A 27,091-nucleotide genomic window follows, 5' to 3' on the forward strand; every position below is an offset into this window, starting at 1 on the left:
AACATGCATGAGAACAGGAGCAGCAGGGCTCCTTTAAAGAGGAGGAGGCGGAGGAGGAGGAGGAGGAGTCTGCTCCGTGGAGGTGCCTCGCTTCTCTTCCTGTCACTTGAAGGAGGCGTCACTGAACATGTCAAATGTTGTAGAGTCGTGCGTAAAAACACCCAGAGCATTCCGGTGACAGTGCCCCTTCTGCCTCGCGCATAGTTTGGATCAGAAAGTGCCGCTGGCTCGTGCGTCGCGCTTGATACGAAAAAAATGTCGGACTCCATTAAAAACGTCGCGATATTTGGAGCCACGGGAATGACCGGACTGGCGACCCTGCCGCTGGCGGTGGCTGCAGGTAAGGATACGAACCAAACACCCAAATATAGAATAGAATAGAATAGAATAGAATAGAATAGAATAGAATAGAATAGAATAGAATAGAATAGAGTGTCCTTGGCTGATCCCTAATGGTTGCTTCATGTCGCGTTGTGACTAAATAAAGTTGGTGTTTTGCAGCACAGTGAGGTCACACAGGGATAAACCTGAACTCATGTGACTTTCCTGTCTAATGATCAATCAATAAATTCTGCATCTCTAATTAATAATATCTGGAATGCTTCATAATAAAAATAAAAGGTCAGTCACCCACATGGCTTCTCTTAAAATATTAAAATAAATCTACCTTTGTGTTGTTATTGTTAACTACGGCCACACTTTAACATTACACACCCATATCTATTGTAATTGTTCAAAACTATTATGTTCATTTACTTAAACTGACACGTAATATTGTGATATTTGACTTGATTTGTGTATTCTTTATAATTTCACATTTAAAATTAGGTTAAAACTTTTTTTTTTTTTTTAAAAAAAGACACTGAAATTTAAATTGTCAAATGAAATCACCTCCGTAAGCACATTATGTCGTATGATTCATTTGATTGAGCAGCATTTTCATTTCCCTCCCTCCAGGTCATCACAGGCCAAAACAAAAAAAACAAAAAAACAAAAAGCAACAAAAAAAAAACTGTTGAGTCATGTTGGACGTTAAGGGTCAGCGTTTAGCTGAGTCACAGTAGGCGGATGCACAAAGCTGCTCACTATCTGGTCTGGACATGAAGGGTGGGATTTCTGTCATGTAGGTGATGAAGATTGTGCAACAGTTTCTGGAAAAAAAGGAGCTGAATCTATTATGTCATGCAGTTCAGTTTTTAACAAGAACCAGTTATGACATAATTACCAAAACAAGGTGACAGTGACACTGTCCGGGTCAGTGTCACCAGCCCGGTGAAATAATCGGTGCTTAATGACTCACACAAGGCAACATGTTTATTGTTTGTTGTTAAATTTTATCTCGAACATAAAAGAACAAAACAAACAAAAGAATAAAATTTATTTCCAAAATGAATGAAAAAAGTTGATTAGAGTTCATTTTTATAATTCTAAAATTATAATTATTCTTTAATTCTAATTATAATTTGATGACTCACAAACTGATATGCACATGCTTTTAATAACTGTACGTACTCCAGGTTGTTTAAAATAAAATTTTCCTCTTAACAGAAAAATACTTTCTCTAGTTTGGAACAATTTTTTTTAAATGTTTTCAGGAAGCGTGTTATGCTTTGTTTAAATAGTACTAATGATGTTCCTCTCATCTCCATCACGAGACTTTAGGACTTTAGGAAATAAATGCGTTCACTAGGTGTAAAGGGAATAACTTTTGAACTTTAACGTTTGATTTTTAGGATCTTTAGTGACAGTAGTTTGTGTTTCTGCCCTCAGGATACAGTGTGACGGTGCTGGTACGTGACCCTGCTAAGCTGCCTGCTGACCACAAGGCCTCCAGAGTGGTGGTGGGAGACGTTCTGAATAAAGAGGACGTGAAGAAGACGATGGAGGGCCAGGACGCCGTGATCATCATCCTCGGCACCAGGAACGACCTCAGTAAGGAGCTGTAGTTTAAAGCACAAGAAGAAGAAATCAAAGTCTTATCTAGGCAGTGGAAAATAACAGTAGTTTTGGTCCGTGTGAACACTACTGCATTAATAAAAGCTAAATTTAGTGTCTACATCCATTCACTTTTGCTTTTTACATGCCTTTTTTTCATCAGTTTTCGTTACGGTTAAGTTTCATTTCCAGGTTTCTGCCGGTGTAATAACGCGAGACGTCCACTAGAGGTCCCCATTAGACTTTTACCGCATAGAACACTGTGACGTCATTGTATTCGTGTGATATGAGTAAAAGATGGATGAGATTTATGTAACTGTGCTAAAGAACACGCGTATTGAATAATAACTACATGCAGATGTAACGTTATTAATTCAAATTAGTTCAAATGAGTCTTCACCTCAGTCTTCAGTCTCAGAACACTTCCTTTCAGTTTTTAAATTAATTTTCTAAATACTGCATTTTCACATCTTCGCTTTACTCTTTGTGATAAAATAGCTCAAACAGAGTAATGCAAAGCAAAACTGGGGCTGTTCAAAAACCTTAGTGATGATCTGGTTTGTGTTCTTTAGGCCCGACCACCATGATGTCTGAGGGCACCAAGAACATCGTGGACATCATGAAGGCACGAGGAATCCGCAAAGTGATCGGCTGCATGTCAGGTTCGACTCGCCGATGCATTCGGCAAATATATCTCTGTTTTTTTTTTAGTGTATGATGTATGAAACATTGGTTCTTCATCTACCTGAGACTGAGAATGAAAAGCAACTAAATGCCAAATATAAATGACAGAAAGCTACACGAGTTTCTTTTCTCTCTTCATCTTGGTCTTTCTCCCTGACAGCCTTCCTCCTGTGGGACCGCTCTAAAGTCCCGCCTCGCCTGGTCCCTGTGACGGAGGACCACGACAGGATGTACACCGTGCTGAAAACCTCGGGGCTGGACTACGTGGCAGTTATGCCCCCTCACATCGCCGGTGAGTAGGACGTCGTGGAAACTGAAGAAAGAAAGAGTTGAACAGAACGTGCAGTGGTTATGGCGCGTTCTGTTTGTGCTCGGAAGTCAGAATTTCTACTCAGAAAATCGTAGAATCCTCACTACTACTACTAAAAAATGCAAATGTTGATTACACCAAGTTTCCACCAACTTCTGTAACTGGAACGCCAACTTCCGCCCTCCGTCTTAAATGGAATGTACTATTTAACCATCTGATCTGAGATGAGTGACTTTTTCACGATATCATTTTGTTCTTAAAATTCTTTTGAAGTTTTTAATAAAGAAAAAAACCTGAGACAGAAAAACAAGCTATAGGTAAAATTAGATCACATCATAAGTTCACACAGTCAAAAAGCCCCAATTATAGTTTTATATACACGTAGAATTTGGTTTATATTTCTAAAATAAATCTTCTTAAATAGAAGAAACTGCAGTGAAGTTTTGAGAAACCCATCAATCACAAAGTCCTGAGTTTTGATCCGATATAACACTTCTATTTATTCCACCATTCCCTCCTTCTTTAGATTCCTCTCTCTGTTCTGTGAGTTGCAGACGACGACACGTTGTCATGTTTTACCGAGTGTTTCGTTTCTGTTTTGCTCTCTCCAGATGACCTTCCTCTGACTGAGCGCTACATGGCGACGGAGAACATGCTGAGAGGAAGAGCCATCTCCAAACACGACCTGGGACACTTCTTCGTCAAGTGTCTGTCCACCTCAGAGTGGGACGGCAAGACTGTCGGCGTGTGGGGAGAGTACAAATAGGATTTAAATCTCTTTCTGTGGCTGATTTATTTTTTTTTTTTATATTAGAAGAGAAAATATTTCAGATAAATGACAGAAAGATATTTGTGTAGGTTCAAACTACTGGTGATATTTTTTTGATAAACCATTAAATCTTCCCTGTTTTCACTTGTGAGCAGCTTTTTCTTGTTCTCATTATATTTTTATACTAATTTCAGTTTGTCCGCAGCTACAGCTGTTTACATGTCTTTTCACACAAGCGGCCCATTAACATATTGTGTTCTTTGTTTCCCGTCGTCCAGCGTTACATCATGTGATGTTTCGTCCTACTGTTATAATCCCCGTCCCTTTTTATAGACGTTCACAATAAAAGACGTTATTGTACTAAATGTTCTTCATAAGTGTCATATGAATGAGCAAATATCTGCAGGCTACTTGTTGCTAATGACGCCACGAACATACACATCCCAGCTACTCAGTTACATTACATGTGTAAAGATGTACACATTAAAAAATAAACATATTATTATATAAAGAGGAACTTATCAGAAGACATTTTTACTATAGTTATCAAGTATTTGAGTTTTTCTTTCTTCATAGTTTCCTCCTCTGGCTTTAACAACATCATGACATATAGGAGGAATTTGTTGAACAACAGATATTTGTCTGCAGATTCTCAAAAGACAAAGAGTTAAAGTGAATAATTAAAACTGAGATTTGTTTTTAAACTTTTGCACTGAAGTTGTGACTCTTGCAAATCTTCCCGACCATAAAAACTAAGCGCTTCTTCTTTTCTTTTGCTGACATTTATTCAGCAATGTTCTGGTAACATTAATGTTCACCTGAAGGTAAATTGAGGAAAATGGTTCATACAAATAAAAGCAAAGTGTGATCATGTAGTAAATACATCCCAAAATACATAGAACTCACAGCTGTTTTTAAGAAAGGCATCGTGAACAGAAACTTTTGGCCTATGTTGTATAAGCAATAAATGAATTATGTCTTGCTCCTGCATAATACTCTGCAAGGGATTTATTCATTTATTTTTTATTTTTTTAGATTCAACTTGCCTATATTAGCAAATCTGCACTCCATAATAATCACATTTAATTCAATTTCACATAGTGCTTTTAAAAATCTCCTGACTTGAAGGCTGAATATGTACGACAACTGAAAAGGTAAAATAAAAGGGGAAATATTTCTCCAAATGTTGCGTTAAACCGAAGCGAGAAACGTTTGTTCCTCTCCTCATGCGAGTGTGTCCTCTGAAAAGGACGACCTGTCAGTCCGATGAGTTGCATGTGTAGCTGTTGTGCAACTCCCTCTTCTTAGATCCTGTCAAGTTGACAAAGGAAATGAGGTGTAATCCCGGAAATCCGACTTTTCGGCCTTCAAAATAAAAAGGGAAAGGCTAAAATCGAGAGCTGACGGCATCCATTTTACCAGATTTCCACTTGTACAATTATATATAAAGCATTCACTTACTTATCTTGCACAGGATAAAAAGAAAAAGCTTATTTTATCTCATATCCTGGATTTGATTACGCTGTAACAACCTCTCTAATGCATGAATAGAAATAAACTTAAACTGGGCTGTAAAAATAAATAAATAAATGAATAAATAACAAAATATATTATTTTTTTGCGGCTATTTGCGCAGATAAAAACAAATGGAAACCTATTATATTCTTAAAAGGTTAGGATGATAGCGTCGGGATTTTATTTTGAAGCGAACCAACAGGAAATGAATTCGTGTTTTCTGGACTTTACGCGTCGTTTTTCCATCCAATAGCTGAGGAGGAGCCACAGCTGTTTTTTTCAAAGTTGACTTACTTGTTCTTCGTGTGGTCAACACGGTCGAGCAGTAGAATTTAAATCGAAACCATAAACATTGACATGTAAGTGGTTTAAGACAGTAGAAGTTGAACTCACTGACAGATTTCCTCCTCCGCGGCGGCTGCTTTCAGGTAAACGAGTTTCCTCCACCTCAAATAACACTGATCAGACGCGTGTATTTTATTGGAGTTAAAGCCATATTAGTTGTGAGTGAATACGTGTGAGATCCAGCCATGTTATTCCTTTTTTGTAATTTTTACTCTCAGTTTCGTACTGTAGTGGTCCGTTAGATGAACACAATTTCAAGTCTCTTGGTTTGTCTTTGATTGATTCAGTCGCTAAATGTACCCTCAGAATTAAAAGTATTCATCTAAAGTTGGATATAAGTGAAGATATGCTGACTACAGACACGGTTTGGTGATGTTTATTTCACTGTTTTATTCACGTATTCGTATTAAAAGACAGGGTCCTTGCTGAAATCCCTCCTCTGTCGGTGATGTAATCTTTTAGGAATTAGTGCTATGCAATTTACATAATAACAAGCCGGACAACCCGATTTAAGATCAAATTTATAGATGAAATAGTGAATTGACGGGTCTACAAATATATTAATTGTGATATTAATAATATTTTAGCCATACAAACAATGTAACGTGCATTTTTGTAATGGGGAAATGGTCTGATGGAATTTAAAGTATAAAAACCCCGTTACCCATAATGCCTCTCTACGGCCCGCCCCCCAACCAGAGATGTGCGATACCACTATATTTCCTGTCGATGCGATACCAAGGCTAATATCTCGATACCGGCATCGATACCTGTAGATGTCTTCTTATGTATATGAAGGTGATGTCTTTTACAATTAACATTTATAAATAATGTAATTATGAAAAATGTAAACAAGCTGCCAATTTTTAAACGTCTCTTTATTCAGAGCAATTAAAGACAATCAGAATCTGAATTATGTTATTAATCCCAAGGGGAAATCGCTTACTTAGTACAAATGAACAAGTCAACTGTAAATCTGAGCAAATAACATTGAAAATAAAAACAGAAAGACTGAGATCTGAAAGTACCCATTTTACCCTATTTCCACTTGTACTAACGGATATATATCTTGCACTTGTCTTGCACAGGATAAAAAAGTAAAAGTTTATTTTATCTGATATCCTGGATTTGGCTGTGCTGCAACAACATGTCAAATGCATGAATAGAAATACACTTAAACTGGGCTGTAAAATAAATAAATAAATAAATAACATTTTCTTTCTGTCGAGCCGATACCAAGTAATACCAAGGCTAATATCTCAATACTAATATCGATTTCTGTAGAGGTTTACTTGTACATATAAAACTTATATAAATGCATGATATAATTCACAGTTTCCATTAGCATTGTGTGATCTTGTGTATCATTAAAGTCTGTTTAAGTCTAAACATATAACCAAATATCAGACTGAAAGACAATGTGTGCACATCAACAAGTCCACTGAAAATAAATAATAAATAAAAATAAATAAATAAATAAAAATAAGAATAGTCTCCCTGACTTCTATATAATTATTTTTTGAGACCAGACAGACACAACTTGAACTTTGACAACAAAGGCCACATTCTACGCCCATTTATGTGTTTTTGTTAAAAAATAACTTGTCATGGTGATGTATTTTCACTATATAGCTGGATATTGCCTTCCTATCTAAATTTAAGTGTCTCAGGTGTCTTACAGGTCTCACTTTTTACTTTTTTAGGACTGATTACAAATTCTGTGTCATAAAAATATAAATATTTCTTGTATAAGCGGACATGGTACCGATATTTTGATGTAAAGATCGATTCTGGGAAAAAAAAACACGCGTGTAAGATCGTAGGTGGTTATCGACATTTCCGGATCGATGCGCGCATCCCTGCCCCCAACCGTAATACGTTTGGCGTGAAACTCAAATCACGGGCGGGAGAGGAGCGAGTCGGCTGGTAGCAACGCAGCGTAGAGAGGTTTAAATCGACATAATGGTTTCCAAACGAGGATTAAGTTATACGTGAGTGCCGCGAGTAAATTTTTTAGTTTGTCGTCTGTCGAAGAGGAGAAAGGATAACGGAGCCTTTTTAAAAAAGCTAAACTCACCGAAGTCAAGAGACGGGAAGTGATTCCAACAGGTCGGTTTGCTTTACGGTGCCTTAACTGTTTAAATTTAAAGTTTACCATGTGACTCAGAGGGGTTAATAATATACTGCTATACTGTTTTTTAAAATTTCATCTCGTTAATGAAAGTATTTAACTGTGAATTGGTTAACTTTGTGCTTCTTCGGAGGCCCTCGCTCATGGAGGTTTTTTCTTTTTCCCTCCTACGCGATGATACAGCTCACATTTCAACCCCCATCACCACGGTTACCATGAGCCCCGTGTGTGACTAAGCCTGTCTGTAGCTAGTTAACCTTTTAATCAAAGCACGGCAGCAGTATTATTATATTATATATGTGACGATATCATCTTGACACATATTTGAACATTATAACACACAAAAAAAGCAATGCGCTCACTTGCCAGTTTATTAGGTACACCGGTGAAATGTAAACCCTGAAAGTCCTGCACATAATAAATCTTAGCGTCACTACTGTTTATAATGTTAAACTTAGGTTGAAAGGTGGTAATTAAGATGCACGATAATTATGGAGGTTGCAGCTTGTGATTTAAACACTTCAAACTTTATGTTGACCTAGATTTTGTGCAGGACTATTACACTGTAATGCATTTGCTGTCACATGTGTACTTAATGAATTGGCAAATGAATTTAAATTGGCCATTTAAATACAAAAAAATTAACTTCTAATCGAAGTTAGACACTGGGACCTTATAGTTGTGGGTGTATTATAACCAGAAGTTTACCGGTTTCATTTATTCTCTAAGATAAGAATAAAATCAAATCCTCAATGTACTTTTATGCTAAATGTACGTTTTCTTAACCCTCCTCTTGTCTTTCATGGATTAACGTCTCTAAATATGATATTTTTTGCTAATTTAATAGGGAGAACTGAGTGTGATTGACATATGTTGTTATTCTTGATATGTGTTAAATGGGTTTTTAAATGATTTAATTCTTCTGTAGTATGGTAGTTTTTAATCTCATGTTCCTTGTGTTTACTGAAGATGATTTTGGTGCAGCTTAAGTAACAGTCACTTCCTTCCTTCCTTCCTTCCTTCCTTTCTCAGTTGAAAGATGATCCTGAAGGGCCAGAAGCGTAAGCTCCCCCCAGAGGACGTGGAGGTTTCAGACACGAGCAGTCCCTCCTGGGAGACCCAGCGTCAGTTCGTGTTCTCCGTGTCCTTGAGCAAGTACCAGCGTAGCCAGGAGCTGCCCGAGCCCAGCCTGAGGCGGTCCGTCCTCATCGCCAACACCCTTCGGCAGATCAGCCTGGAGCCCTGCGGAGCGCCCTCTGCAGACGAGGAGGCGTCGCGACCTCACCCCAGCGCTTCGTCCGGCCTCTACGCAAGCGAGCACGAGTATGTTTCCGCTGTGGACAAACACCACTCTGCAGTGATGGCGTACGACAGCCACTTAGCTCTTTACGGCTGCCCCATGGCTTCTGTAGACGACGTGTCAAACTGCGCCGCAAGTCGGTGTCCGTCGAGCTACCACTCGACCGACTCGAACATCCCCGAGAACGCGGAAGAGGAGGACTGGGAGTCGATGTCCACGGATCCCGATTTCTCTCTTTCCGCTGCCATTTCCTCCATTCTCACCGCACTAGACTCTACCATCGACGGGAGCCCTCAGGCGGCTCCGCGGACGCCTCTCAGGTCCTTGGAGAACCTGTCGGGGCCCTACGAGGGAGGTGTGGCGTGGGTGAAGCAGGGAGTCCGGGGTTATGGCAACAGCTGGGAGCACCACGAGGAGCACAGGGCGCGGGAGGGCAGCGTGGAGGCGATGAGGTCCAGCTACCTCAGCGACCTCACCGTGGAGGACCTGTTCCACGACATAGACACGTCCCTGCTGGAGAGGGACATGGGCGTCCTCGGGCTCAGGAGCAGTGGGGACGGATATCCAGCCGGGGAGGATATTCTCCGGTACCTCCCGCCTTTCTCCCCCTCCTCCTCCTCCTCCTCCTCCTCCTCCCCCTCGCATAATTTAACCCTCTCTCACAACCCGAGCCTGAAGTGCCTGCCTTCCTTCTCCTCCTTCAGCCCCTTAACGTCCCCTTCGTCTTCGCCGTCTCTCTCTTTTCTTCCGCCGTCCGCCTCGTTCTCCGGTCAGAACCACGCGAGGGAAGGATTCGACTTGGAGCATCTGATGGAGATCTTGGTGGAGTCCTGATTGGACTTCGCCACAGCTCCAGAAATTAATTTAAAATGGGTAGAAACCCGAACACCACTCGCTAGGACGGCGGACACGAACTGATAGCACGAAGCAGACAAAGACTGGAGAATGAAATGTATGTTATGGGATTAAGAAAGTAGTACAAATGCTCTTGAAATGTAAGATGGGGCAAAGAGGAGGAGGAGGAGGAGGAGCTGTAAAGTCTCTGGCAGCTTTTAGTGAAAAACACAGGGTTGATGTTTCCTGGTGAGTCACAGTGAAACATGTGGGGGCTGTGAGTGAGTCAGTGGATCATGAACCAATGAGTAGCATTTTACTACAGGTTTCAGTTTGACTCAGCTAATTTGAACATTTCAAATGAGACGTATGTGATATGTTTATATAGCGTGTGATTTGGCCAGTGTTGGAGGGAGGAATGGTTGAAACACTAATATCGCTGGTCAGATCTTCTGTGAAGAAACCCAGTGGTTATCAGTGACTTATTACAGGAGCATGAGATCAGATGAAGTGGATTTAAAGCAAGAGACGAACTGAGCTGGAGACAGATTTTATAAGAGCGGCTGTGACGCCGCCGAACGTCTTTTAACAGATGCTTTTATTTAAAAGAGCCTTTACAGTACTTTGATTATCATCTGCAAAGCATCCTGCTTCGAGCCACATTGGCTGAAACCCTTTACGGTGCTGAACTCCCACCCATTTCTCACGAGGTTAAGTTCCTTGTTGTGTATCAGGCTTCACGTGTTTCGTCTGGTTTACATTTGAGTTATTGCACTTTTGTCAATAATATGCATTTGTAAGTGTCGGTCCTGAGAGCATGTGCTTTATGTGTTCACTTGTATTTATTGAGCAGGATGTTATTTCGTGTCTTATTAAATGTGCTATTATTGTTTTTTTTTTTTTTTAAATAAAAACCTGTAGGGAACGTGTTCGCTGTAAGTTAGCCTGATGATAGAGCAGGAGTTGAACCCCACGCTGAAATGCATGATGGGAGAAAGAGGCGGAAGCTCATGATTCATCTGCCTGTTGGGTTTTTTGTTCATTTGTACCTGGTTTATGGTTTAAGTTGCCGAATAGCCGCAGTCTATTTATAAATGCCACGTTTTGCTAACAGGATGAGCAACTTAAAGTCATACCATGTTGACAAATCACTAATGGTATATTAATATACCATCATAGCAGTTATTTTTCTTTTGTTACATTTATTTTCTTTATGAATACTTAATCAGTTTTGAAATGGAGGACAAAGTTCCCAGACACAATGTATTTAGACATTTTTTTTTAAAAAAAGAACTGTACTGTACGTTTTTAATAAAATGAAAATTTGAAAAAGAAAAATGTGCTTTACTTTTATTTGTAAAAATTTGAAGCAGTAGACATTAAGTTTTAGGTTTGTGATACAATTTACAAAACCTCATCAAATTTATAGTTTAAACTTGTTTATTTATGCTTATTAACTTTTCTAGTTTACGACGTGCAAATTTAACAAATTCTATCAATAGTAACAGGCTTACAAATGTTTGCAATTCTGGTTTTGCTTTTTGCACGGCCATGTTCAGGGATTTAAATAAATACTTTTATAATTGTTGACTTTATTGGATTATATAATAATCCCTGTGTCCACATATGAGGACATTATTATTTATTTTTTTCACAAACACTATTTCCTGCTCAAAGATGATGCTTAGCTTTTATACTAACTGGGTCCTACTAATTGTAAAAAAAAAACATAATAATTAAAAATGCATCGCAAACAAAAGCTCAGGTCTCAGGAGGTTAATCAGCAAAAATAAAAAGAGAAAAACATTTGTTCAAAATATTTCAAATGTTTTTTTTTTGTTTTTTAAATGTGCTTTTTCCTTAAAATGACTTAAAACAGATTGGATTTGGAATTAAATGTGTAAACACGCTGATTATCAGCTTTAAAAGACATTTTCTTCTCCCCAGGTCGGTTGGAAAATGAAAATATTGTTGAAAATCTACTTTACAAACTGCTCTTTTGTGGCTTTAGTCCAATAATTTAATTCTGAATTTTAATTTATTGCACTGTTTTAGTGGCGTATCATGTCGTTTATGATGAGAAATACCTTAAAAGTAGAAGAGTTCACCAGACAGAACCTCAGAAACCTGCTAATGATGGTGAAGGTCCGTCAGTATAATCCTACAGCCTGGATATTTCCATTCACCACACTGTGAAAACAAAAAGGAAATTAAATTCACAAACATATTTTAACACTTTCAGAAGTTCATGTAAAATAAATAAAGACAAAACATCCCTCACCTTGAGAGAAGCTGTTCCAGAGCTTCAGTCTTCCCTCAGGTCGCACATCCCCGAACAAAACAATCTTCTCACAACATCAGCCTGCATGTACGTGTTAGTCCTTTATTTATTTTAACTTTAAAAAAAGCTTCACAAATGACCACAGTGACGACTTGAAAGGCAACAGAACAAACACGAGGACGTGACACAAGGCAAAGCTTTCCTTTAATTTACGATTATCCATGTGAATACACGTTAAAGCATTGTTACTAAACGACAACATGCACAGAGAACACTTGTTTTATACAGTATCGGATATAGATCATCTTACTCACTCGACCACGGCTCCACTTCTCTCATTAAAGTGCATCTTTAAACATTTCGGCTTCCCGTTAAAATGAATCATCAATCGTCACAATGAAACACTTTTTTATTTTTCGGTTTATTTCCTTTTCTCCAAACCCTTTTTTAACCCTGTTTCGTTACTGTTGTGAAGACGCAGCAACGTTACTAATGTGTGGCGCTACGTGCAGACATACACTAGGGGGCAGCACCATAAAGCAGGACACCTCTTGTCCTGAGGTAAACAGAAGCTGGTCTGTGGTTCCTGGGCTCTTAATTGGCTGAGCCACACAAAAAGAAAAGCTAATTAAATAATAAACATATTCCAGTTAGTGGCTAAGTTATTAGAAATTCTCCACATTTGACCTTTACTTTATGAAAACAACTTAACATTTTAAGTGAAGGAGTAAACACGTGGATGGACCTGAAACATGAAACAGGAAGGGAAGGAGTTGAATAATGCACCAACATTAAAATAAAAACAATTACACAAAGTTAGTCCTGAACTAGCAACCCAAACCTGTGGCATTAAAAAAAAAAAAAAGACGAAAATACATGAAAGAAAAAAAATTGATCTGAAAATAACCAACCGTGTATCAAAAGTTTATTTATTCTTCATTTTTATTTTTGGCTCAAGCCCTTCTTTGTGTGATCCCGAGGCTGTAAACACACCACAGCTACACCAGTGTTGAGGAGGAAAAACAGAACACGTGTGCCCTCGAAGCCCAGGCGGGTTGCCACAGTCCAGTCCTTTCATATGTGCAGACAAACTGTTTGTCTTCTCACGCAAAAGACTGAATCTTAAAACTCATCTCAATTCCTCATTGTGAACACGCTCTCCGGATGTGACGAGGAGGAGAATGGAAAAAAAAAAAAAAAAAAATTAAGACGAGGATTCAGATTCAGCCCAGCAGCGTTTTTTTTTTTTTTTTTAAATCACCGGTTCAAGGCGGAGGGATGGTCGGAGGTAGAGCTTCTTCCTCTTTTTTTCTCTTCCCCGTGCCGCTCAGCCTTTGTTGATGGAGTTGTAGGACGGCTGCGATCCCGGCTCCAGGGGCTTGCTGGCAGCCTTCTCCGCCACGTAAGGCGGCGGCGTCAGGCCTTCCTCCACGATGGGCTCCCTGTCCTCGTCCTGCTCGGACTCCTCGCAGCGCGGCAGCTGCAGGAAGGTGGTCAGGCCGTGCAGGTCGGCCATCTTGTGGAAGGAGCGCAGCAGCAGGTACATCATCATCAGGCCCACGAAGAGGTAGACTGGGGGAGAGGACAGAGAGAACTCGTTCACTCATTCAAACGGGACTTTTCTGGTGGATGTTATGAAGTGATGGAAAAACATTAGGTTTAGTGAACAGGTTGCATTCATGCATCAATAAGGGCCTCGTTTCTGTGTGGAGAACCAGTCAGTCCAAGGAGAGTGCAGGAGGTGATGCCTCCTCAAAGATGTTACTCCCTTCATCCAGAGAAGAGATAACTTACTTGTTGCTAGGCAACATGACGTATACTGAAGATAACCCACCACTGTGTATAAATATCGTTATTTTTCTGTTCTGCCTTACAGCACATGGAGTGTTCTATAACTATAAGTGTTGTGTGAGATCCTGGAGTGAAAAAACTTCAAAATCTTTAGTTGATCAGACATTTTTGATATATTTTCCCCGTGCAAATTTAAATTTCTTTAAATACACGTCAACATGAATCCAACATATTTTAGTAAAAGGATAAATGGAAGCAGAAGACGTTATCTTTCAGTCAGCGCGCTGTTTCACGCAGAGAACTGAGAGCTGTCAATCTAAGCTTCCTGTACACAATAGGCCCCGCCCCTGTCACTGATGAGCCAATCAGCTTTGTTTCATTTTCTTTGTCTTTAAACTTCATATAAATATATAATTATAGTTTCTGTCTCAGGTGTTTATTTTTACAGAAGTTGGCCTACCCGCCCTACTGCTGCACATTTGAAATAAAAAAAAATATCTGACTGTGTATTATTATTTGAATAGATCAATATTGAATGTGAAATGATAATAATAATGTATATTAATAAATGGGGGGGTCCCTGTTTAATCTCTCATAAATTTGGGGTTCGTTGGCCTGAAAAACATTCAAGACCCCTGAATTAAAACATGCATGATGAAGCGTTACAGTCCTTTAACCTAATGCAACGATAGGAGCTGTTAATCTCCTTAGTAAACATGCATTTATTACGCATTTTGCATTTAACTGATATGAAACAATAAAACTAAAAACTGATGTCACATATACTCTAAACTGCAGCCTTTCAAAGAGTCGTTCTGCACCAACGTAATACACTGTTATGTCTGTACAATGGACATTAGAGGCCTTAAAAAAATAAATAAATAAATGAAAATAAGGGGCTGTGTATAAAAATGGGTGTAATTCCCAATGTGAACACCCTCGACTGCAGGATGTAAAGACGGTTCCACTGGAAACACTTTGTTTCAGCTGATAATCAACCGTGCATGATGCAGAAAGTGTGGCAAACTTTAAATTATTATTTTTAATTTGGATATGGACAACTATAGCCACAGTAAGTGTCATGTACACTGATCATGCTCCTTGGACATGCACTAAAAGTTTACATAAAACTTAACTTTTTTATAAAAAATATAAGAAAAAAGAAAATGAACAAAAGAAAAGACACGTAGGAAACATCTCCGAGCTCTGGTATACATCCCTACAAGTGCACTTAAGTCTCGCAAGCTCTCAAAAGTCTGAAATATACTAAAAAAACTCCTTTTCACAGAAAGGAGGACAGAAGTGCCCTCCGGTTGCCAGCGAAGGTAAAAAAATGAATCTGCTCAGCGTCTGTTATTTCTGCTCTGATTCTTGAGTCAGCCTTAAAGAAAAGCCGTGTGGTTTTCTTCTGTCGCACATGTGCATTAAAGTGTCCCACATTACTGCAGCGTTCGGGAGTTTCTTGAAGTAAAACTAGGCCAGCTCTTCAAGAATAGCAGATTACACAGGCCTGAGCTCCACATCGGCAGCAGCACTGGGAGAAGTGTGCAGGAGGTGGTTCAGAGGAAAAAACGATGCGATTCACACATGTGCAGCTCTGGGCTCGTGTATGGACTCGAATCAGAGTGAATCTCTCCATCTGTAGAGGATCCTCGTGGCGACAAACAGCAGCTGAAGGACTTTGACTGTTCAAACTCCAAATGTCTTTCAAAAATATTTGCTCAGCAACAACGTTAAAAAAAAAAAAAAAAAAAGGAAACAGCAGCAGTTCTGGTGTCTTACTTGAACTTTACATGATCAATAACGAGTTTGACGTCTTTGCATTGCACAATTTAAGATTATTTCAACTTTGGATATTGAATAAAAGTTGGAAAATAAGATCTGTCTCCTTTACGTTCACGGTGTTGCCTTTAATTTATTTGATTCTGCAAAAATAAACTCAATCAGAGTCTTCAGGAATAAAGGAAAATGTTTTTGGCGAACACAGATTTCACTTGTCGGTTCAGGCTGCCATCAATAATGACACAATTACAGCAACATCTTTCTCTGAGTTGCCCCCGCAGTCCGTGATGTATAAATTCAACCCATTTTCTTCCACTGCCACAGCAGTGGATGCGTTGTCATTTACGAGAACTCATTTACATATAATCAATTTCATCTCGCAGCTCTTCAGCTGGAGAAACAACAACAGCTTGAGGAGACGTCTCATCATCAGACCGAGGGAACAACAGGCCACAGTCTGCAGTCAGTCATTAATCCTCCTCAGAGGCTGCAGGGCCCGTTCGTTTGGGTTAATCTGCCTCGACCTGTGCTGTTCTTATACAACGCTGCTTTTGAAGCGGTGGTGGAAAAGGAGGACACTAAACAAACCGTTATCAATCACGGATAAGCCTGACCACCCTCTCCACTGGATGATAGACAGACAACGAAGCTCCTTCTCCAAGAGACTCAAAGGTCCGTGTACATTTTGGTCACTGGATATTCGGTTCATTATAAAACAAAATAATTAATGGTTATTTGACATTCATTTTAAAATTCAAAAATTTAAATTGAAATTCAGGGCATTTTTATTTATCAGGGTTGTCAGTTTAACTTTGTGTTTCTCGAAACAAAAAAAATAAATAAAATCGTTAGTAGACAGAAACAAAAAGTGCCCGTTTTTTCGCAACCGGAAGTTGCCATTTTCAAAGTAAGAGCACGGTGTACGAGGACGGTACTGTGTTTATGGTAATAGATATGACTTCTATGTGGTTTCCCTTGCTAACCCAGGCTAAAATGGCTTTAGAACCTTACTCTCATGTGATTTTAACCTGGCAAAACAAGGCTTGTCATCTGCAGAAATCCCTGCTCGCATATGAGAGTAATGTTAGCTAGTAGCTAACTATTCCCCTTTTACCTTAAACATGCGGCTTAGTTTTTCTACAGTCATGTCCTCTTCACTGAGACTTTTATCGTTTATAAAACAACGTACTGATCCATGTCCATCAACTTCTACGGCACAGCGCCGTGCTCTTATTTTGAAAACGTCAACTTCCGTCGCACAATATGATGATATGAACGTGCGCTTGTTTTGTTCTGTCTTCTAACGATTTTATTTTCTTCTTTATGTTTTTAAAGTTTTGTTTATCCATTCTCGACCCTAATAAAGATTTCAATTTTAATTTTTGAATTTTAAAACGAAAATCAAATAACCACATATTGTGTACATACTGTAGTATATTGTGTTTTCCTGTTATATAGTATGTATGGTGTTGAGTGCCTGTACATTACTGCTGCAACTAAAGTGTCTAATTTAAGGTAATTCAGGCATCAAAGTGTGTCTAAACACAAAGACACTTCTGGAAATGAACACAATCATGTCCTAAAACCAAAGAAATCCAGTACACAATGATAATAATAATAATAATAAGAAGAAGAAGAATAATAATAAGAAGAAGAAGAAGAAGAAGAATTCTCTTGTTTGTCACATTGTTGGTATCAAAGGTAATGATTTGGACATGCAGGATGTACTTGTTTTTGCTCACAGACACGCTCAACAACAGCCCGGCTACTTTTAGACAAAAAAGGTCATTCCAACCCTGATTCGATTACAGACAGGACACCCGCACAGAGGCCAGGGAACAAGAGCACGACTATGAAAATAAGAGGTGCCATGTGACGATGACAGTGTCTCCAGTCTGAGCTTTTAGAAAAAAAAAATGCATTAATGGGTTAAATAACATATATCCAGAATTCATCCAAACAGTTTCTACAAGGAAAACACTGATTAATTATATTAAAAAGTTTTACCAGTAGTATAAGACATCATTTTGGAGATTAAAACATGGATCAGCCATAACTTTATGACTAATAATATAGCATATATAATATAGTTCCTCTTTTGCAAATAAGACAAAGACTCTGCTATAATTCTCTATATCTTGCATGTCATCAGAGGTCAAAGGTCAGGAGACGTGTGGACGTCCTGACTGGTCTGCAGCTACACAGCCTCAAAGTAAACTGTGATCCACTGTGTGCTGCTCTGACTCCTTTTTTATCAGAAACCGTTTTATTATTTTTTTTAATTTTTTAGTTATTTAAGCTACAGCACATCACATCTCTGGAGCCTTGGCCTCATGTTCCTTAGAGCACGTTTGATCTGGTCTGCAGACCGGGAACACCTCACTAGTCTCTCAGAACTGAAGACGCTACTGTGATGAGTGGCAAAACATCGTCAAGAAATCCCACAAGCCATGGATAACCATGACCTGGATGACTGAGAACCTTCACAGACACCTCACATGTTAGGGCTGATGATCGGTGCAAAATGCAAATATAAATTATATTAAAACAAAAATGAGTGGAGAGGTAATTGTAGCTGAACCAGCGTTTGACATTAGAAATACTCTATAAGTAGTCGACCTTCTTTACTAATACTCCATGTGGCGCCTCTGTGAAAACAACATCAACATGCTAAAATGCTCACAATGCTAACAATGCTAACACGCCGACGTTAAACAGGCATTTGTTATCACCGTCATCTTCGCGGTTAAGTGTGTTGAACTGCAGCTAAGACGACTTTCCTGAGTTTTCTTTAGAATATTTACTCATGATTGTGATGGTGGATCAGGTTTTATGGTCTTAACTTTAACACGTGACCACGTCCATCGCGGACTAGTTTTACGGTTCCACCAGACATGACGGGGACAGACTGCAGAGAAGATTATTCCTACTGACGTTCTGTTTAAATGTGTCTCCTACAGAGCACTATACGACAAAACCACCAACCACAAAGACCGGTTCTTCCCCCGGGCTGAAGCTCTGACGAACTACTTTGAATATATATGCTCCAGACCTCCATTTTTTTTAATATTACCTTAAGTCTAATTTATGCTATTGCTATGTTTTGTCAGATTCAGACTCACATCCTTCACATCCTTGGCCAGTAAAGCTGAAATTCTGATTTCTGAACCAGAAGTAGAAGCGAAAGTCAACAGGATTCCTTCCTATTCTAGGAACTGAACGTACAGTCCGACCTCTAGTTGAAAGTGGAAACCTATTTTTAATTTATCGACTCAATCAGAATGGAATTCTAAATATTCTGTGGGCTTTTCTTTGACATAAATAATGAAACTACCGATCAACCGCAGCCCCACAGTAGATGGTGTCATCCAGAGCACATAACCACTAGCGTGGTTAAACAGGTTTTTATTAAACAACATGACTCAAACATGATTAACTTTACAGTCACGGTGCTTTTACACTGAAAATCTCATTAAAACGCTTCCATCAAAAGCTGCTAATGCTCCCGGTGCCATTTTATTTGTTTCATGATCTTCCTTGAATTTTTTAATTAAAAATGAGCCGCACAGAACAGTGAGCTTCAGTTTCCAGAGAGAGAGAGTCCACAAATAAAGTCAGAACAGTTTCGTTTGAGAGACTCGTCATCGAGAAAAGAAAAGAGAAGCAGTGAGAGGTGCCACTTCTCACATCGGAGGTGCGAATGAAGCCGGCGTGCACGGCTGAAAAAGGTCAGCTTCCCCCACTCAGAGCAGCAGCGAACACAACCACCCTGGAATAACTGGTTTTTAATAACCTTCATTATACGGCGTTCTGTGAGAGAATCAGCATAATCCGATCAGAATCTCTCCAGTCATGACGCTGAAGCTGGTGTCTCCAGGACACGTCACCATCTTTACGGCCTCAGGCTGCAGAGTTTGTGCAGCCGTGAGATGAGACTGGAGGTCGGTGTCATCAGCCCTCAGCTCTCATCTCTGTGCAGATGTTCAGATGGATTCTTCTGCAACTCTGCAGGCATTTAGCAGCGGCCTGTGTGACCGTCACAAGACAAAACTACGGCGCGCTCAGTGTGGGACACGTAGCCAGGTCATTACACCACAACCAGGGGTGCAGTGGGGGTTTCAGAAACTACACTCATGCCCCGATAAGGACAAAAGTGTCTTTTTTCCATTTTATTTTCTTTGATAACTTAGTGGTAGTTCTGCTTTTTGCTCTCATATTTGGCAAAGGTGTGTATTTTCTTTAGCAAATTTTGATATTTCAAACTTAAATATATATAATGCTCCATTTTTACTAAACTGTTACGTTGTTACCATTAAGGGAAAAAAGTGTCGTCTTCATAAACGCCCCCTAAAAACAGTGTATATTAATATTTTTTCTACTTTTTTTCAGTCCACTTCAGTACCAATTACAAACACCAAAAGTTTAATTGACTGACTTTGAACCCTTTATATGCCAGTGTTTGTGATGACATCGAATTTTTTTTCAAAAAAAAAAAAAAAGAAATTGGAATATTTTATTTTTTGGATTTTTATTTTTTTTTTATGTATTTTTTTGCCCGATTTACAAAAATTATTACATTGTTACCAATAAGGGAAAAAAGTGTCCTCTTCAAAAAACGTCCTAAAAATAGTGTATGTTAATATTTGTTCTACATAAACCTTTAAATCCACTTCAATACTAATCATAAATACCAAAAGTCTGATTATTTTCTGACTTTTAACCCTTTATATACCAGTGTTTGTGATGGCATCACAAATTTCTTTCGAAAAGAAAAAAAAACACAATAATTGGAATATTTTTAAAAAAAAAATCTAAATGCAGAGTGATTTTTTTCTTGGGGGATTATTAGACATATCAATGATTAGTAGCGACATTAATTTTTATTTTTGTCCTGTTTGTTGCTGATCTTTGTGTTGTTTTGGGGCTCAGATCTCGTTAAATATTTGTGTAGTTGCTGCACGTTTGCTGCTCTGCTGCACTGGAAGTAACCTGTGGTGTTATCTTTTGCGCAAACAAAGGATTTGTTCACACCGATGCTGTGTGTGTGTGTTTGTGTGTTTGTGTGTGTGTGTGTGTGTGTGTGTGTGTGTGTGTGTGTGTGTGCACCTGGGGGGCCAACATGACACTGTAACGTAATGAATGAAACCACGTTCACTCGCTTCCCGTTTTCTTCTTCCTCTGTTTGCCTGAGACGTCAGCAGAGTGGCACAGAACACAAACACGGCTCGGAGCCTGAAGAGGTCACCACAGTTAACCTTGATGTAAACGTTCATATAGTTCCATGAAACAGACCCACAGATCAAACAGAAAACCACGGCTGTGACGCAGGATGAACACGATAACTGACCCGACGGCGAGATGAAACCCGGGACCATTTACCCCGACTGTTCCTTTTGGCCCGAGACCGCAGGCACGCATTTAAATCAAATTAGTCAGACATGACTCTGAGCTCAGTAAACATGTGCTGATATGTGACACGTCGCTGTGTCCTGGACCGTGATGAGACAACACCTTAATCAAACATATACCAGGAGAAGAAGCGAGTGTGTGTGTGTGTGTGTGTGTGTGTGTGTGTGTGTGTGTGTGTGTGTGTGTGGCAGGAAACGTGCCAGTACGGATACACGCAGGCAGAAAATCAATGTTTGCTTTGTAAGTATAAGACGTGCTGCTGGCTGTAGATTTTGGAAAGAGGTTTAAAAGACCAGCACATAAATAGAAAGACTAAACATAAGTCATCTCATTCATCCGAGCGGAATTAGTTTAATCTAATCTAATTTAGACAGAAATGCTTTAATCCCATGTTACTATAACGGTTTCTCTGCTGATTATGAGGCAAATAAAAAGCATCTGAACTCACCCATGACGCAGACCTGATACAGCGCCCTGTACTTCTGCCCAGGCTCCGTCCCCGGCACAAAGTCCCCGAGTCCGATGGTGCACAGCGAGATGAAGCAGAAGTAGATGCCGTCCAGGAAGGACCAGGACGCCTCCACCACGCTGAACACGGCCGCCGGCGCCAGGAAGAAGCACAGCACCACCAGGACCAGCAGCAGCACGAAGTGGACGGCGGTGGCCGGCCGCGGCTCCATGCCCGAGCGCTGCAGGAGGCTCACCGGGGCGAGGACCAGCGGGTACATGAGCCTCTGGACGCAGGCGGTGAGCACCAGCATGGTGAAGGGGACTCCGATCAGGGCGTAGAAGATGGAGAAGGCCTTGCCGGTGTCGGACAGAGGAGTGGTGTGACCGTAACCTGGAGGGACGAGAAGAGGGAAGCTTTCGTCATCAGTTTGGGATCTAGTGAATTTGGAGGCATAACAATTACTGTAATTTATATTATTGATGATACCTGAAATGTATTATTCTTTACTTTGTACGTAATTTACATTAGGTTTGTACGTGCATTGCTCTCTTTTGTAATATAGAAACTGGATTTGTGATAGTTTTGTGATTTACTTCTCCTGTAAGTGGTTATGTTGTGGCTGAAAAAAAGGAAACACTTTCTCGTCTTAAAACTTAACATTTCTTCCACCTATCAACACTGTCTTCTGCAGAGAATAACAACCGTATTCTTCTGGAGAGACACATTAAATCAGTGTAACATAATAAACCTCCATTGTATTAGGAAGGAGGCAGAAAAATTATCTACTAGAATTAAGAAGAAATGTTTTTATATCACATAGTAGCAGGTCCACTCACGAATTAATTATTGTACTTAAAAATGTCAACAAATGTCAACAGAGCTACGCTGGATAATAGTAGATTTAAATGTATATTTAGACCGTGAGTCAGTAAGTAAAGGTTATTTTAGCCTAACTTAATGACAGTCAGGTAATCACATCTGGTTTTGGATGATGTGTTTAAAAGGTGCAGTCTGGAGGTCACTGGAGAGCGGGACAAACGTTTTCTTTGTGCGAATCAGCCTTCGGGTTATTATCCATCGTTACGGACAGAAAAACACAAGCACGGCTAGAGGATGAAACTCTGAGATCACATGAGCTGTCTGACTGTACAAACACGGGGCGGAAAAAAATGTTTTTATGGACCGAAGAGAAATCTGATCACACTGACTCTGACCCCGAGGCTGGAGTCAGGTCAGACAGACTGAGATAAGGTGAGTGATGACTTTCTCAGTGTCTGTGTTCACCGAGTCCTGACATCTGAACGTCTGACACTTCAATAAATTCACCGTGGAGTCGAACCAGACATCGAGCAGCCGCTTCCTTTCCTCTCATTTACCAACAATGTTCTTCTTTACAGCCACAGACAAGCTCTCAACTTACTTTCACTTTAATTCTCACTAATGCAGGAAAGTTAACATGTTTCAGTGGAGGTTAATTTAGAGGAAAGTTTTTTTGTTTATTATTGAAATGTATCCAGTTTAATGTCTCATTTTACTCTGAAATAAACAACTGAAGTAAAAAAAAAAAAAAAAAATATATATATATATATATATATATGTATATATATGTATATATATATATATATAGAATCAATATATAACTCATCAGAGTAACCATCTTCAGCTGATTTAACATGTGACTTTCCTTCTTTCTTTCTCAAATATTCTTCATCCCAGTTTTGTTGCAGACGTTCCCAGAAATGTGTGTTAAACCAGCTCCACGGGGTTAAAGTCTAGATGTTTCCATGTTTTCAAGCTTTCCATCTTGTTTTTATCCTGAGGTAGTTCTGGTAGAGCTCGGACTAAAGTTTTGGGTCATTATTTTGCTGTAGGTTGAAGTTCTGACCAACTATACCAGAGGAAACTGATGCTGTTGTGTACATCTATTGTGTATCTCTAGGGGACAGATGTTGAGATCTGTGCTGTGAGATGTTCTCTTTCCACAGAGTGACCCTCAGAGGCCTTAGAGGTAACCTGATCTCTGCTACAGCCCCGGAGCTGTGGTCCTCGGGGGAAAACATCGTCTCAGACATGCAAACAAGCACGAAGCCATATTAGAAAACACGGCAAACGTTCAAAAACAAAATCTTACTTTTGCTCCTCGGGCTTCGATAACACAAACAACTCATAGCCTGAATGGAACTTGTGTTCCTGTACAACACAAAGACCACGGGGCTTTTAAAAATGCACAATACTGGTACAGTTTTAACATCATCAGAAAACACGGGGACCCCCGGGCAACTGCTTAGATTAAAAGGGTGTTTATTTCATATCTTTTGTTGTTAGCGTACATCAACGCTCCCTTACTCCTCACTGAAGCTGCAGTCACTTTGTGTGTCTGGGTGTGGACGTTTTAAAGGGCACTGCGTCTCTTTATATGTTTTTTTTTTATGTCACTAAGTCTTCTTCTCTTCTTCTTCTCTTGGTCTTACAGCTCAGAGGAAAATTAACCGGTGGTTTGTTTAAAACCTGAACGATCCTGCTAGATTTTGTCTGTAACTAGCTTGACGTTTCACGCATCACATACAGAAAACAAAGAGAAAACAAACTGGACACACAAACGTCACTTTTGTTCCGCTTCAAGCATGAATTTGCATTTCCTCTGCGCTCATATGAGTTTAGTTTAGATAACTGTGCAGGATGCAATAAAAACCCTGCAACAGGATTCACCGTTAGTAGAACACAGGAGCAGAAGTGTTGAGACCGGGGCAACTCCAAGTCAAGTCAACTCAAAAACAAGTCACATCTTTGCATTTTCTGATCTCTGGCCGCAACAATAACAGAATTTATGAAAAACAACAGCTCCGGGTTCACATCAACCACAACTCTACTGTAGATTTCCTCTCTACACCAGGTGCTCGGTGACTTCCTGTCTGGCTCGTTTTTCTAGATCAAGTGGTTTTTTTTTTTATTGTAAGATAAACTGATTTCAATCGGATTCAAGATAAGGACTGAAATAAAAAAATAAAAAATGCATTGACGGGCCTTCCCTGCACCTCCTGGTGTTGTCCCTCAACATCCTGTTTAAACAGGAAACACATGAAACTGAGGACACATGATAGAGTTTCACGGCAGGATGACAATGTAGAGTTTTGTAATAACATCAAGTTAATGACTAAACCGGCTAGACTGTGGAAACACTATAAAGTTAATTATCTGTGACACGAGGCTGTGTTTGCTTTTAAACTCTCTCAGGACAGGACGAGGCGTTGCTTTGCTAAGTAGGTATCAAACATGTGTGTCTGACCGGACAAACAGCCACAATAAACCATTGTTAGGGGGAAAATATAAACTCTTCATCTTCTTATAAGTTAATGCAGATGACTGCATACGCGGGGGCGACGCCACTCAGGTTTTAAAGGTATTAATGACAAAAGATCAGCTTAGTAACAAAATAAACAGCTTAAAGAGATGTTAGTTTTGTGGAGTTTGGAGGATTTAGAGAAATCAAAAGCAGCAGCAGCAGCGGCAGAAATGCTGGATGCAACACGGTCGTGTCTTTCGTTAAGTTGAAATTAACTCGCAGTGCACCACCGACCGCTGATGCTGTAAGTGTGTGATCATTTCAGGTTCACCTCAACATCACGGCACGGCCCGACTGGACCCACAGAAACCTCTGTGGTGGAACAGGACCCCTCTGACACAGCTGCACCCTTCACTTCCTGTGACATCCAGGTCAGCGGCACACTGACACCATCAGCAGGTGTTCAGCCTGTCAGTCTGCAAACACTCAATGGAATAAAACCCCAGAGGATTCTGATAAAAACCTCAACTTTCTCTTCTCTAAGAGTCACTCAACCATCCTTTCACTATGTCTGATGAAGAAAAAGGGGCCTTGCGCGTTCAACTCGTTTTAAAGGTGTTCTTCTGTTTCAAGAAACCTAAATGTAGTTTTGAGGAAACTGGTTGTTCCCCCTGAGTCTAATGATGAGTCTGCTTTGATCCGAACTGACTCAAGCTGCGAGGCTCAGCTTCAACCATCACACGTGGCAAAACAACAGCACAACACAGTCCAGCATCGAGTCAAATTCAAACACTAGTCACTACACTGGACTGCTGTGGTGCAGGTCTGTTAAAGTTTAAAACACTTTACGCGTCCTGCGTAAAAAAACGCCACTAAGTGACTCTCCTCGTTCGAACCTCTTGTGCTCTTTGTTTGGACTCACCGACAGTGGTGACCAGAGTGTTGGCGAAGAACATGGAGGATGCCAGGTCCCAGTTTGACGTGACGGATGAGTTCCTGAGGACGGAGACGCCGTACTTGTTGGCCGTCAGCACTTTGACCAGAAACTCTTCGAGCGACGCGGCGTTGACGCAGCTCTGGTTCAGAAACTCCCGCTTCAGGAGCTCCATGTCCTGGCGCAGATTGTCCTCCACCGGCCGCTCGATGCTGGAGAAAACAAGAGCCCCGAACAGCAGGTAGATGATATAAAAGACTATGAAGCCTGTAAGCAGCAGCCACGACCTGCCTACAGAACGCATGTCTGGTTTTAGTCCTGGATCAACATGAGCCGGGGTGCCGGGCCGGAGATTTCCCTCTCTTGCTTCTGTGGCTACTTTTCTTTCTTTTCTTCTCTGTGTGGGAAACTTTTTGGGGGCTGTCCCAGTTGAACTTGAAGCCCTCCTTGTCATCGCATCCTCCTCCCACAGCGCAGAGAGAGGGTGTGTTCAGCCCCTGGAGGTGCGTCCTGGATCCGGTGTCAAGGTGCGTCTACTCAGCTTTCATCGTTTTATACGATGGACTTTAAGATTAAATTAAATAATTTAGTTTGAGTTTAGTTATATTCCAACTAAAAAATGTGCTCCGCTGTTTTGTCTCAAATCGAGTATCTGTCTCTACTCTGTTCTTGTTGCTTCAGAGCTGTGGTGTCTATTTGGAGCAGTAAATGTGATCTATTCTCAGTCCCGTAGGTTCGCAGAACGCAGTGTCTCTGTATTTGACTTGTGAAAGTATTTCACTCTCTTTTTTTTGTCTCAGATGCTGTAGCTCCACCCTCCTTGAAATGTGGCCCTTCATCTACAGTCTGTGTTTTCAGTTCCTGGTGGTGAAGTTCAGGCTGAATCATCTTTGTCACTCTGGTAATTTAGACCAAAGAAAAGGAGGAAGATGTGAGCTGCACAAAAAAAAAGTGAAGCCTTCAAAGTCCGGTCATTTTGACTTGTTCAGTAGTGCTTTTTATAAGTTAAATCTAAACATCTGTTTCTTCTGTCTGAACTAGTGATGTTCGATACCACCTGTTCCATTTCCGATCCGATACTGATACTTTGTGTACATACGCCCTAATGTAAAGTAGTGTATTGCAAATCATAGCTTCATAATGAATACAAGACATCAGAGTAATTTATTTATTTATTTTTAAACTCTGATCTATATTGAGGTAGTGGCCTCATTTACTGTATAGCCGAGCTGATACAACAACAACAAAGCAAATAGAGACACAGTCATACAAAATATATGAAAATGCTGTTTCAAAAACTAAAAAAAAAAAAAAAAAAAAAGAAATAAGTTAAATAA

General features: G+C 40.0%; 3 protein-coding genes across 4 annotated transcripts; 2 read left to right on the forward strand and 1 right to left on the reverse strand.

Annotated features, from left to right (window-relative positions):
• Window positions 1-91: 91 nt before the first annotated feature.
• Window positions 92-3,846, forward strand: blvrb (biliverdin reductase B). Its single transcript, XM_047593197.1, has 5 exons — window positions 92-340; window positions 1,771-1,932; window positions 2,508-2,597; window positions 2,780-2,911; window positions 3,541-3,846. Exons 1-5 carry the CDS (start codon window positions 256-258, stop codon window positions 3,693-3,695), a joined length of 624 nt encoding a protein of 207 aa, XP_047449153.1. The 5' UTR covers window positions 92-255; the 3' UTR covers window positions 3,696-3,846.
• Window positions 3,847-5,483: 1,637 nt separating this feature from the next.
• sertad3 (SERTA domain containing 3) lies at window positions 5,484-11,176 on the forward strand. Of its 2 annotated transcripts, none has more exons than XM_047595230.1 (2): window positions 5,484-5,641; window positions 8,722-11,176. In XM_047595230.1, exon 2 carries the CDS (start codon window positions 8,729-8,731, stop codon window positions 9,821-9,823), a length of 1,095 nt encoding a protein of 364 aa, XP_047451186.1. In that variant the 5' UTR covers window positions 5,484-5,641; window positions 8,722-8,728; the 3' UTR covers window positions 9,824-11,176. The 2 variants fall into 2 exon arrangements, with proteins under 2 accessions (XP_047451186.1, XP_047451187.1); XM_047595231.1 differs by lacking the exon at window positions 5,484-5,641 and adding an exon at window positions 6,507-7,667.
• Window positions 11,177-12,286: 1,110 nt separating this feature from the next.
• kcnk6 (potassium channel, subfamily K, member 6) lies at window positions 12,287-26,461 on the reverse strand. The gene is made up of 3 exons (XM_047595136.1): window positions 25,743-26,461; window positions 21,535-21,927; window positions 12,287-13,676 (listed from the first exon to the last, which is right to left on the reverse strand). The coding sequence occupies exons 1-3, from the start codon at window positions 26,206-26,208 to the stop codon at window positions 13,432-13,434; spliced, it is 1,104 nt and encodes a 367-aa protein (XP_047451092.1). The 5' UTR covers window positions 26,209-26,461; the 3' UTR covers window positions 12,287-13,431.
• Window positions 26,462-27,091: the final 630 nt, after the last annotated feature.

Source organism: Mugil cephalus, chromosome 9 (assembly GCF_022458985.1).
Source record: "Mugil cephalus isolate CIBA_MC_2020 chromosome 9, CIBA_Mcephalus_1.1, whole genome shotgun sequence".
NCBI lineage: Eukaryota > Metazoa > Chordata > Actinopteri > Mugiliformes > Mugilidae > Mugil > Mugil cephalus.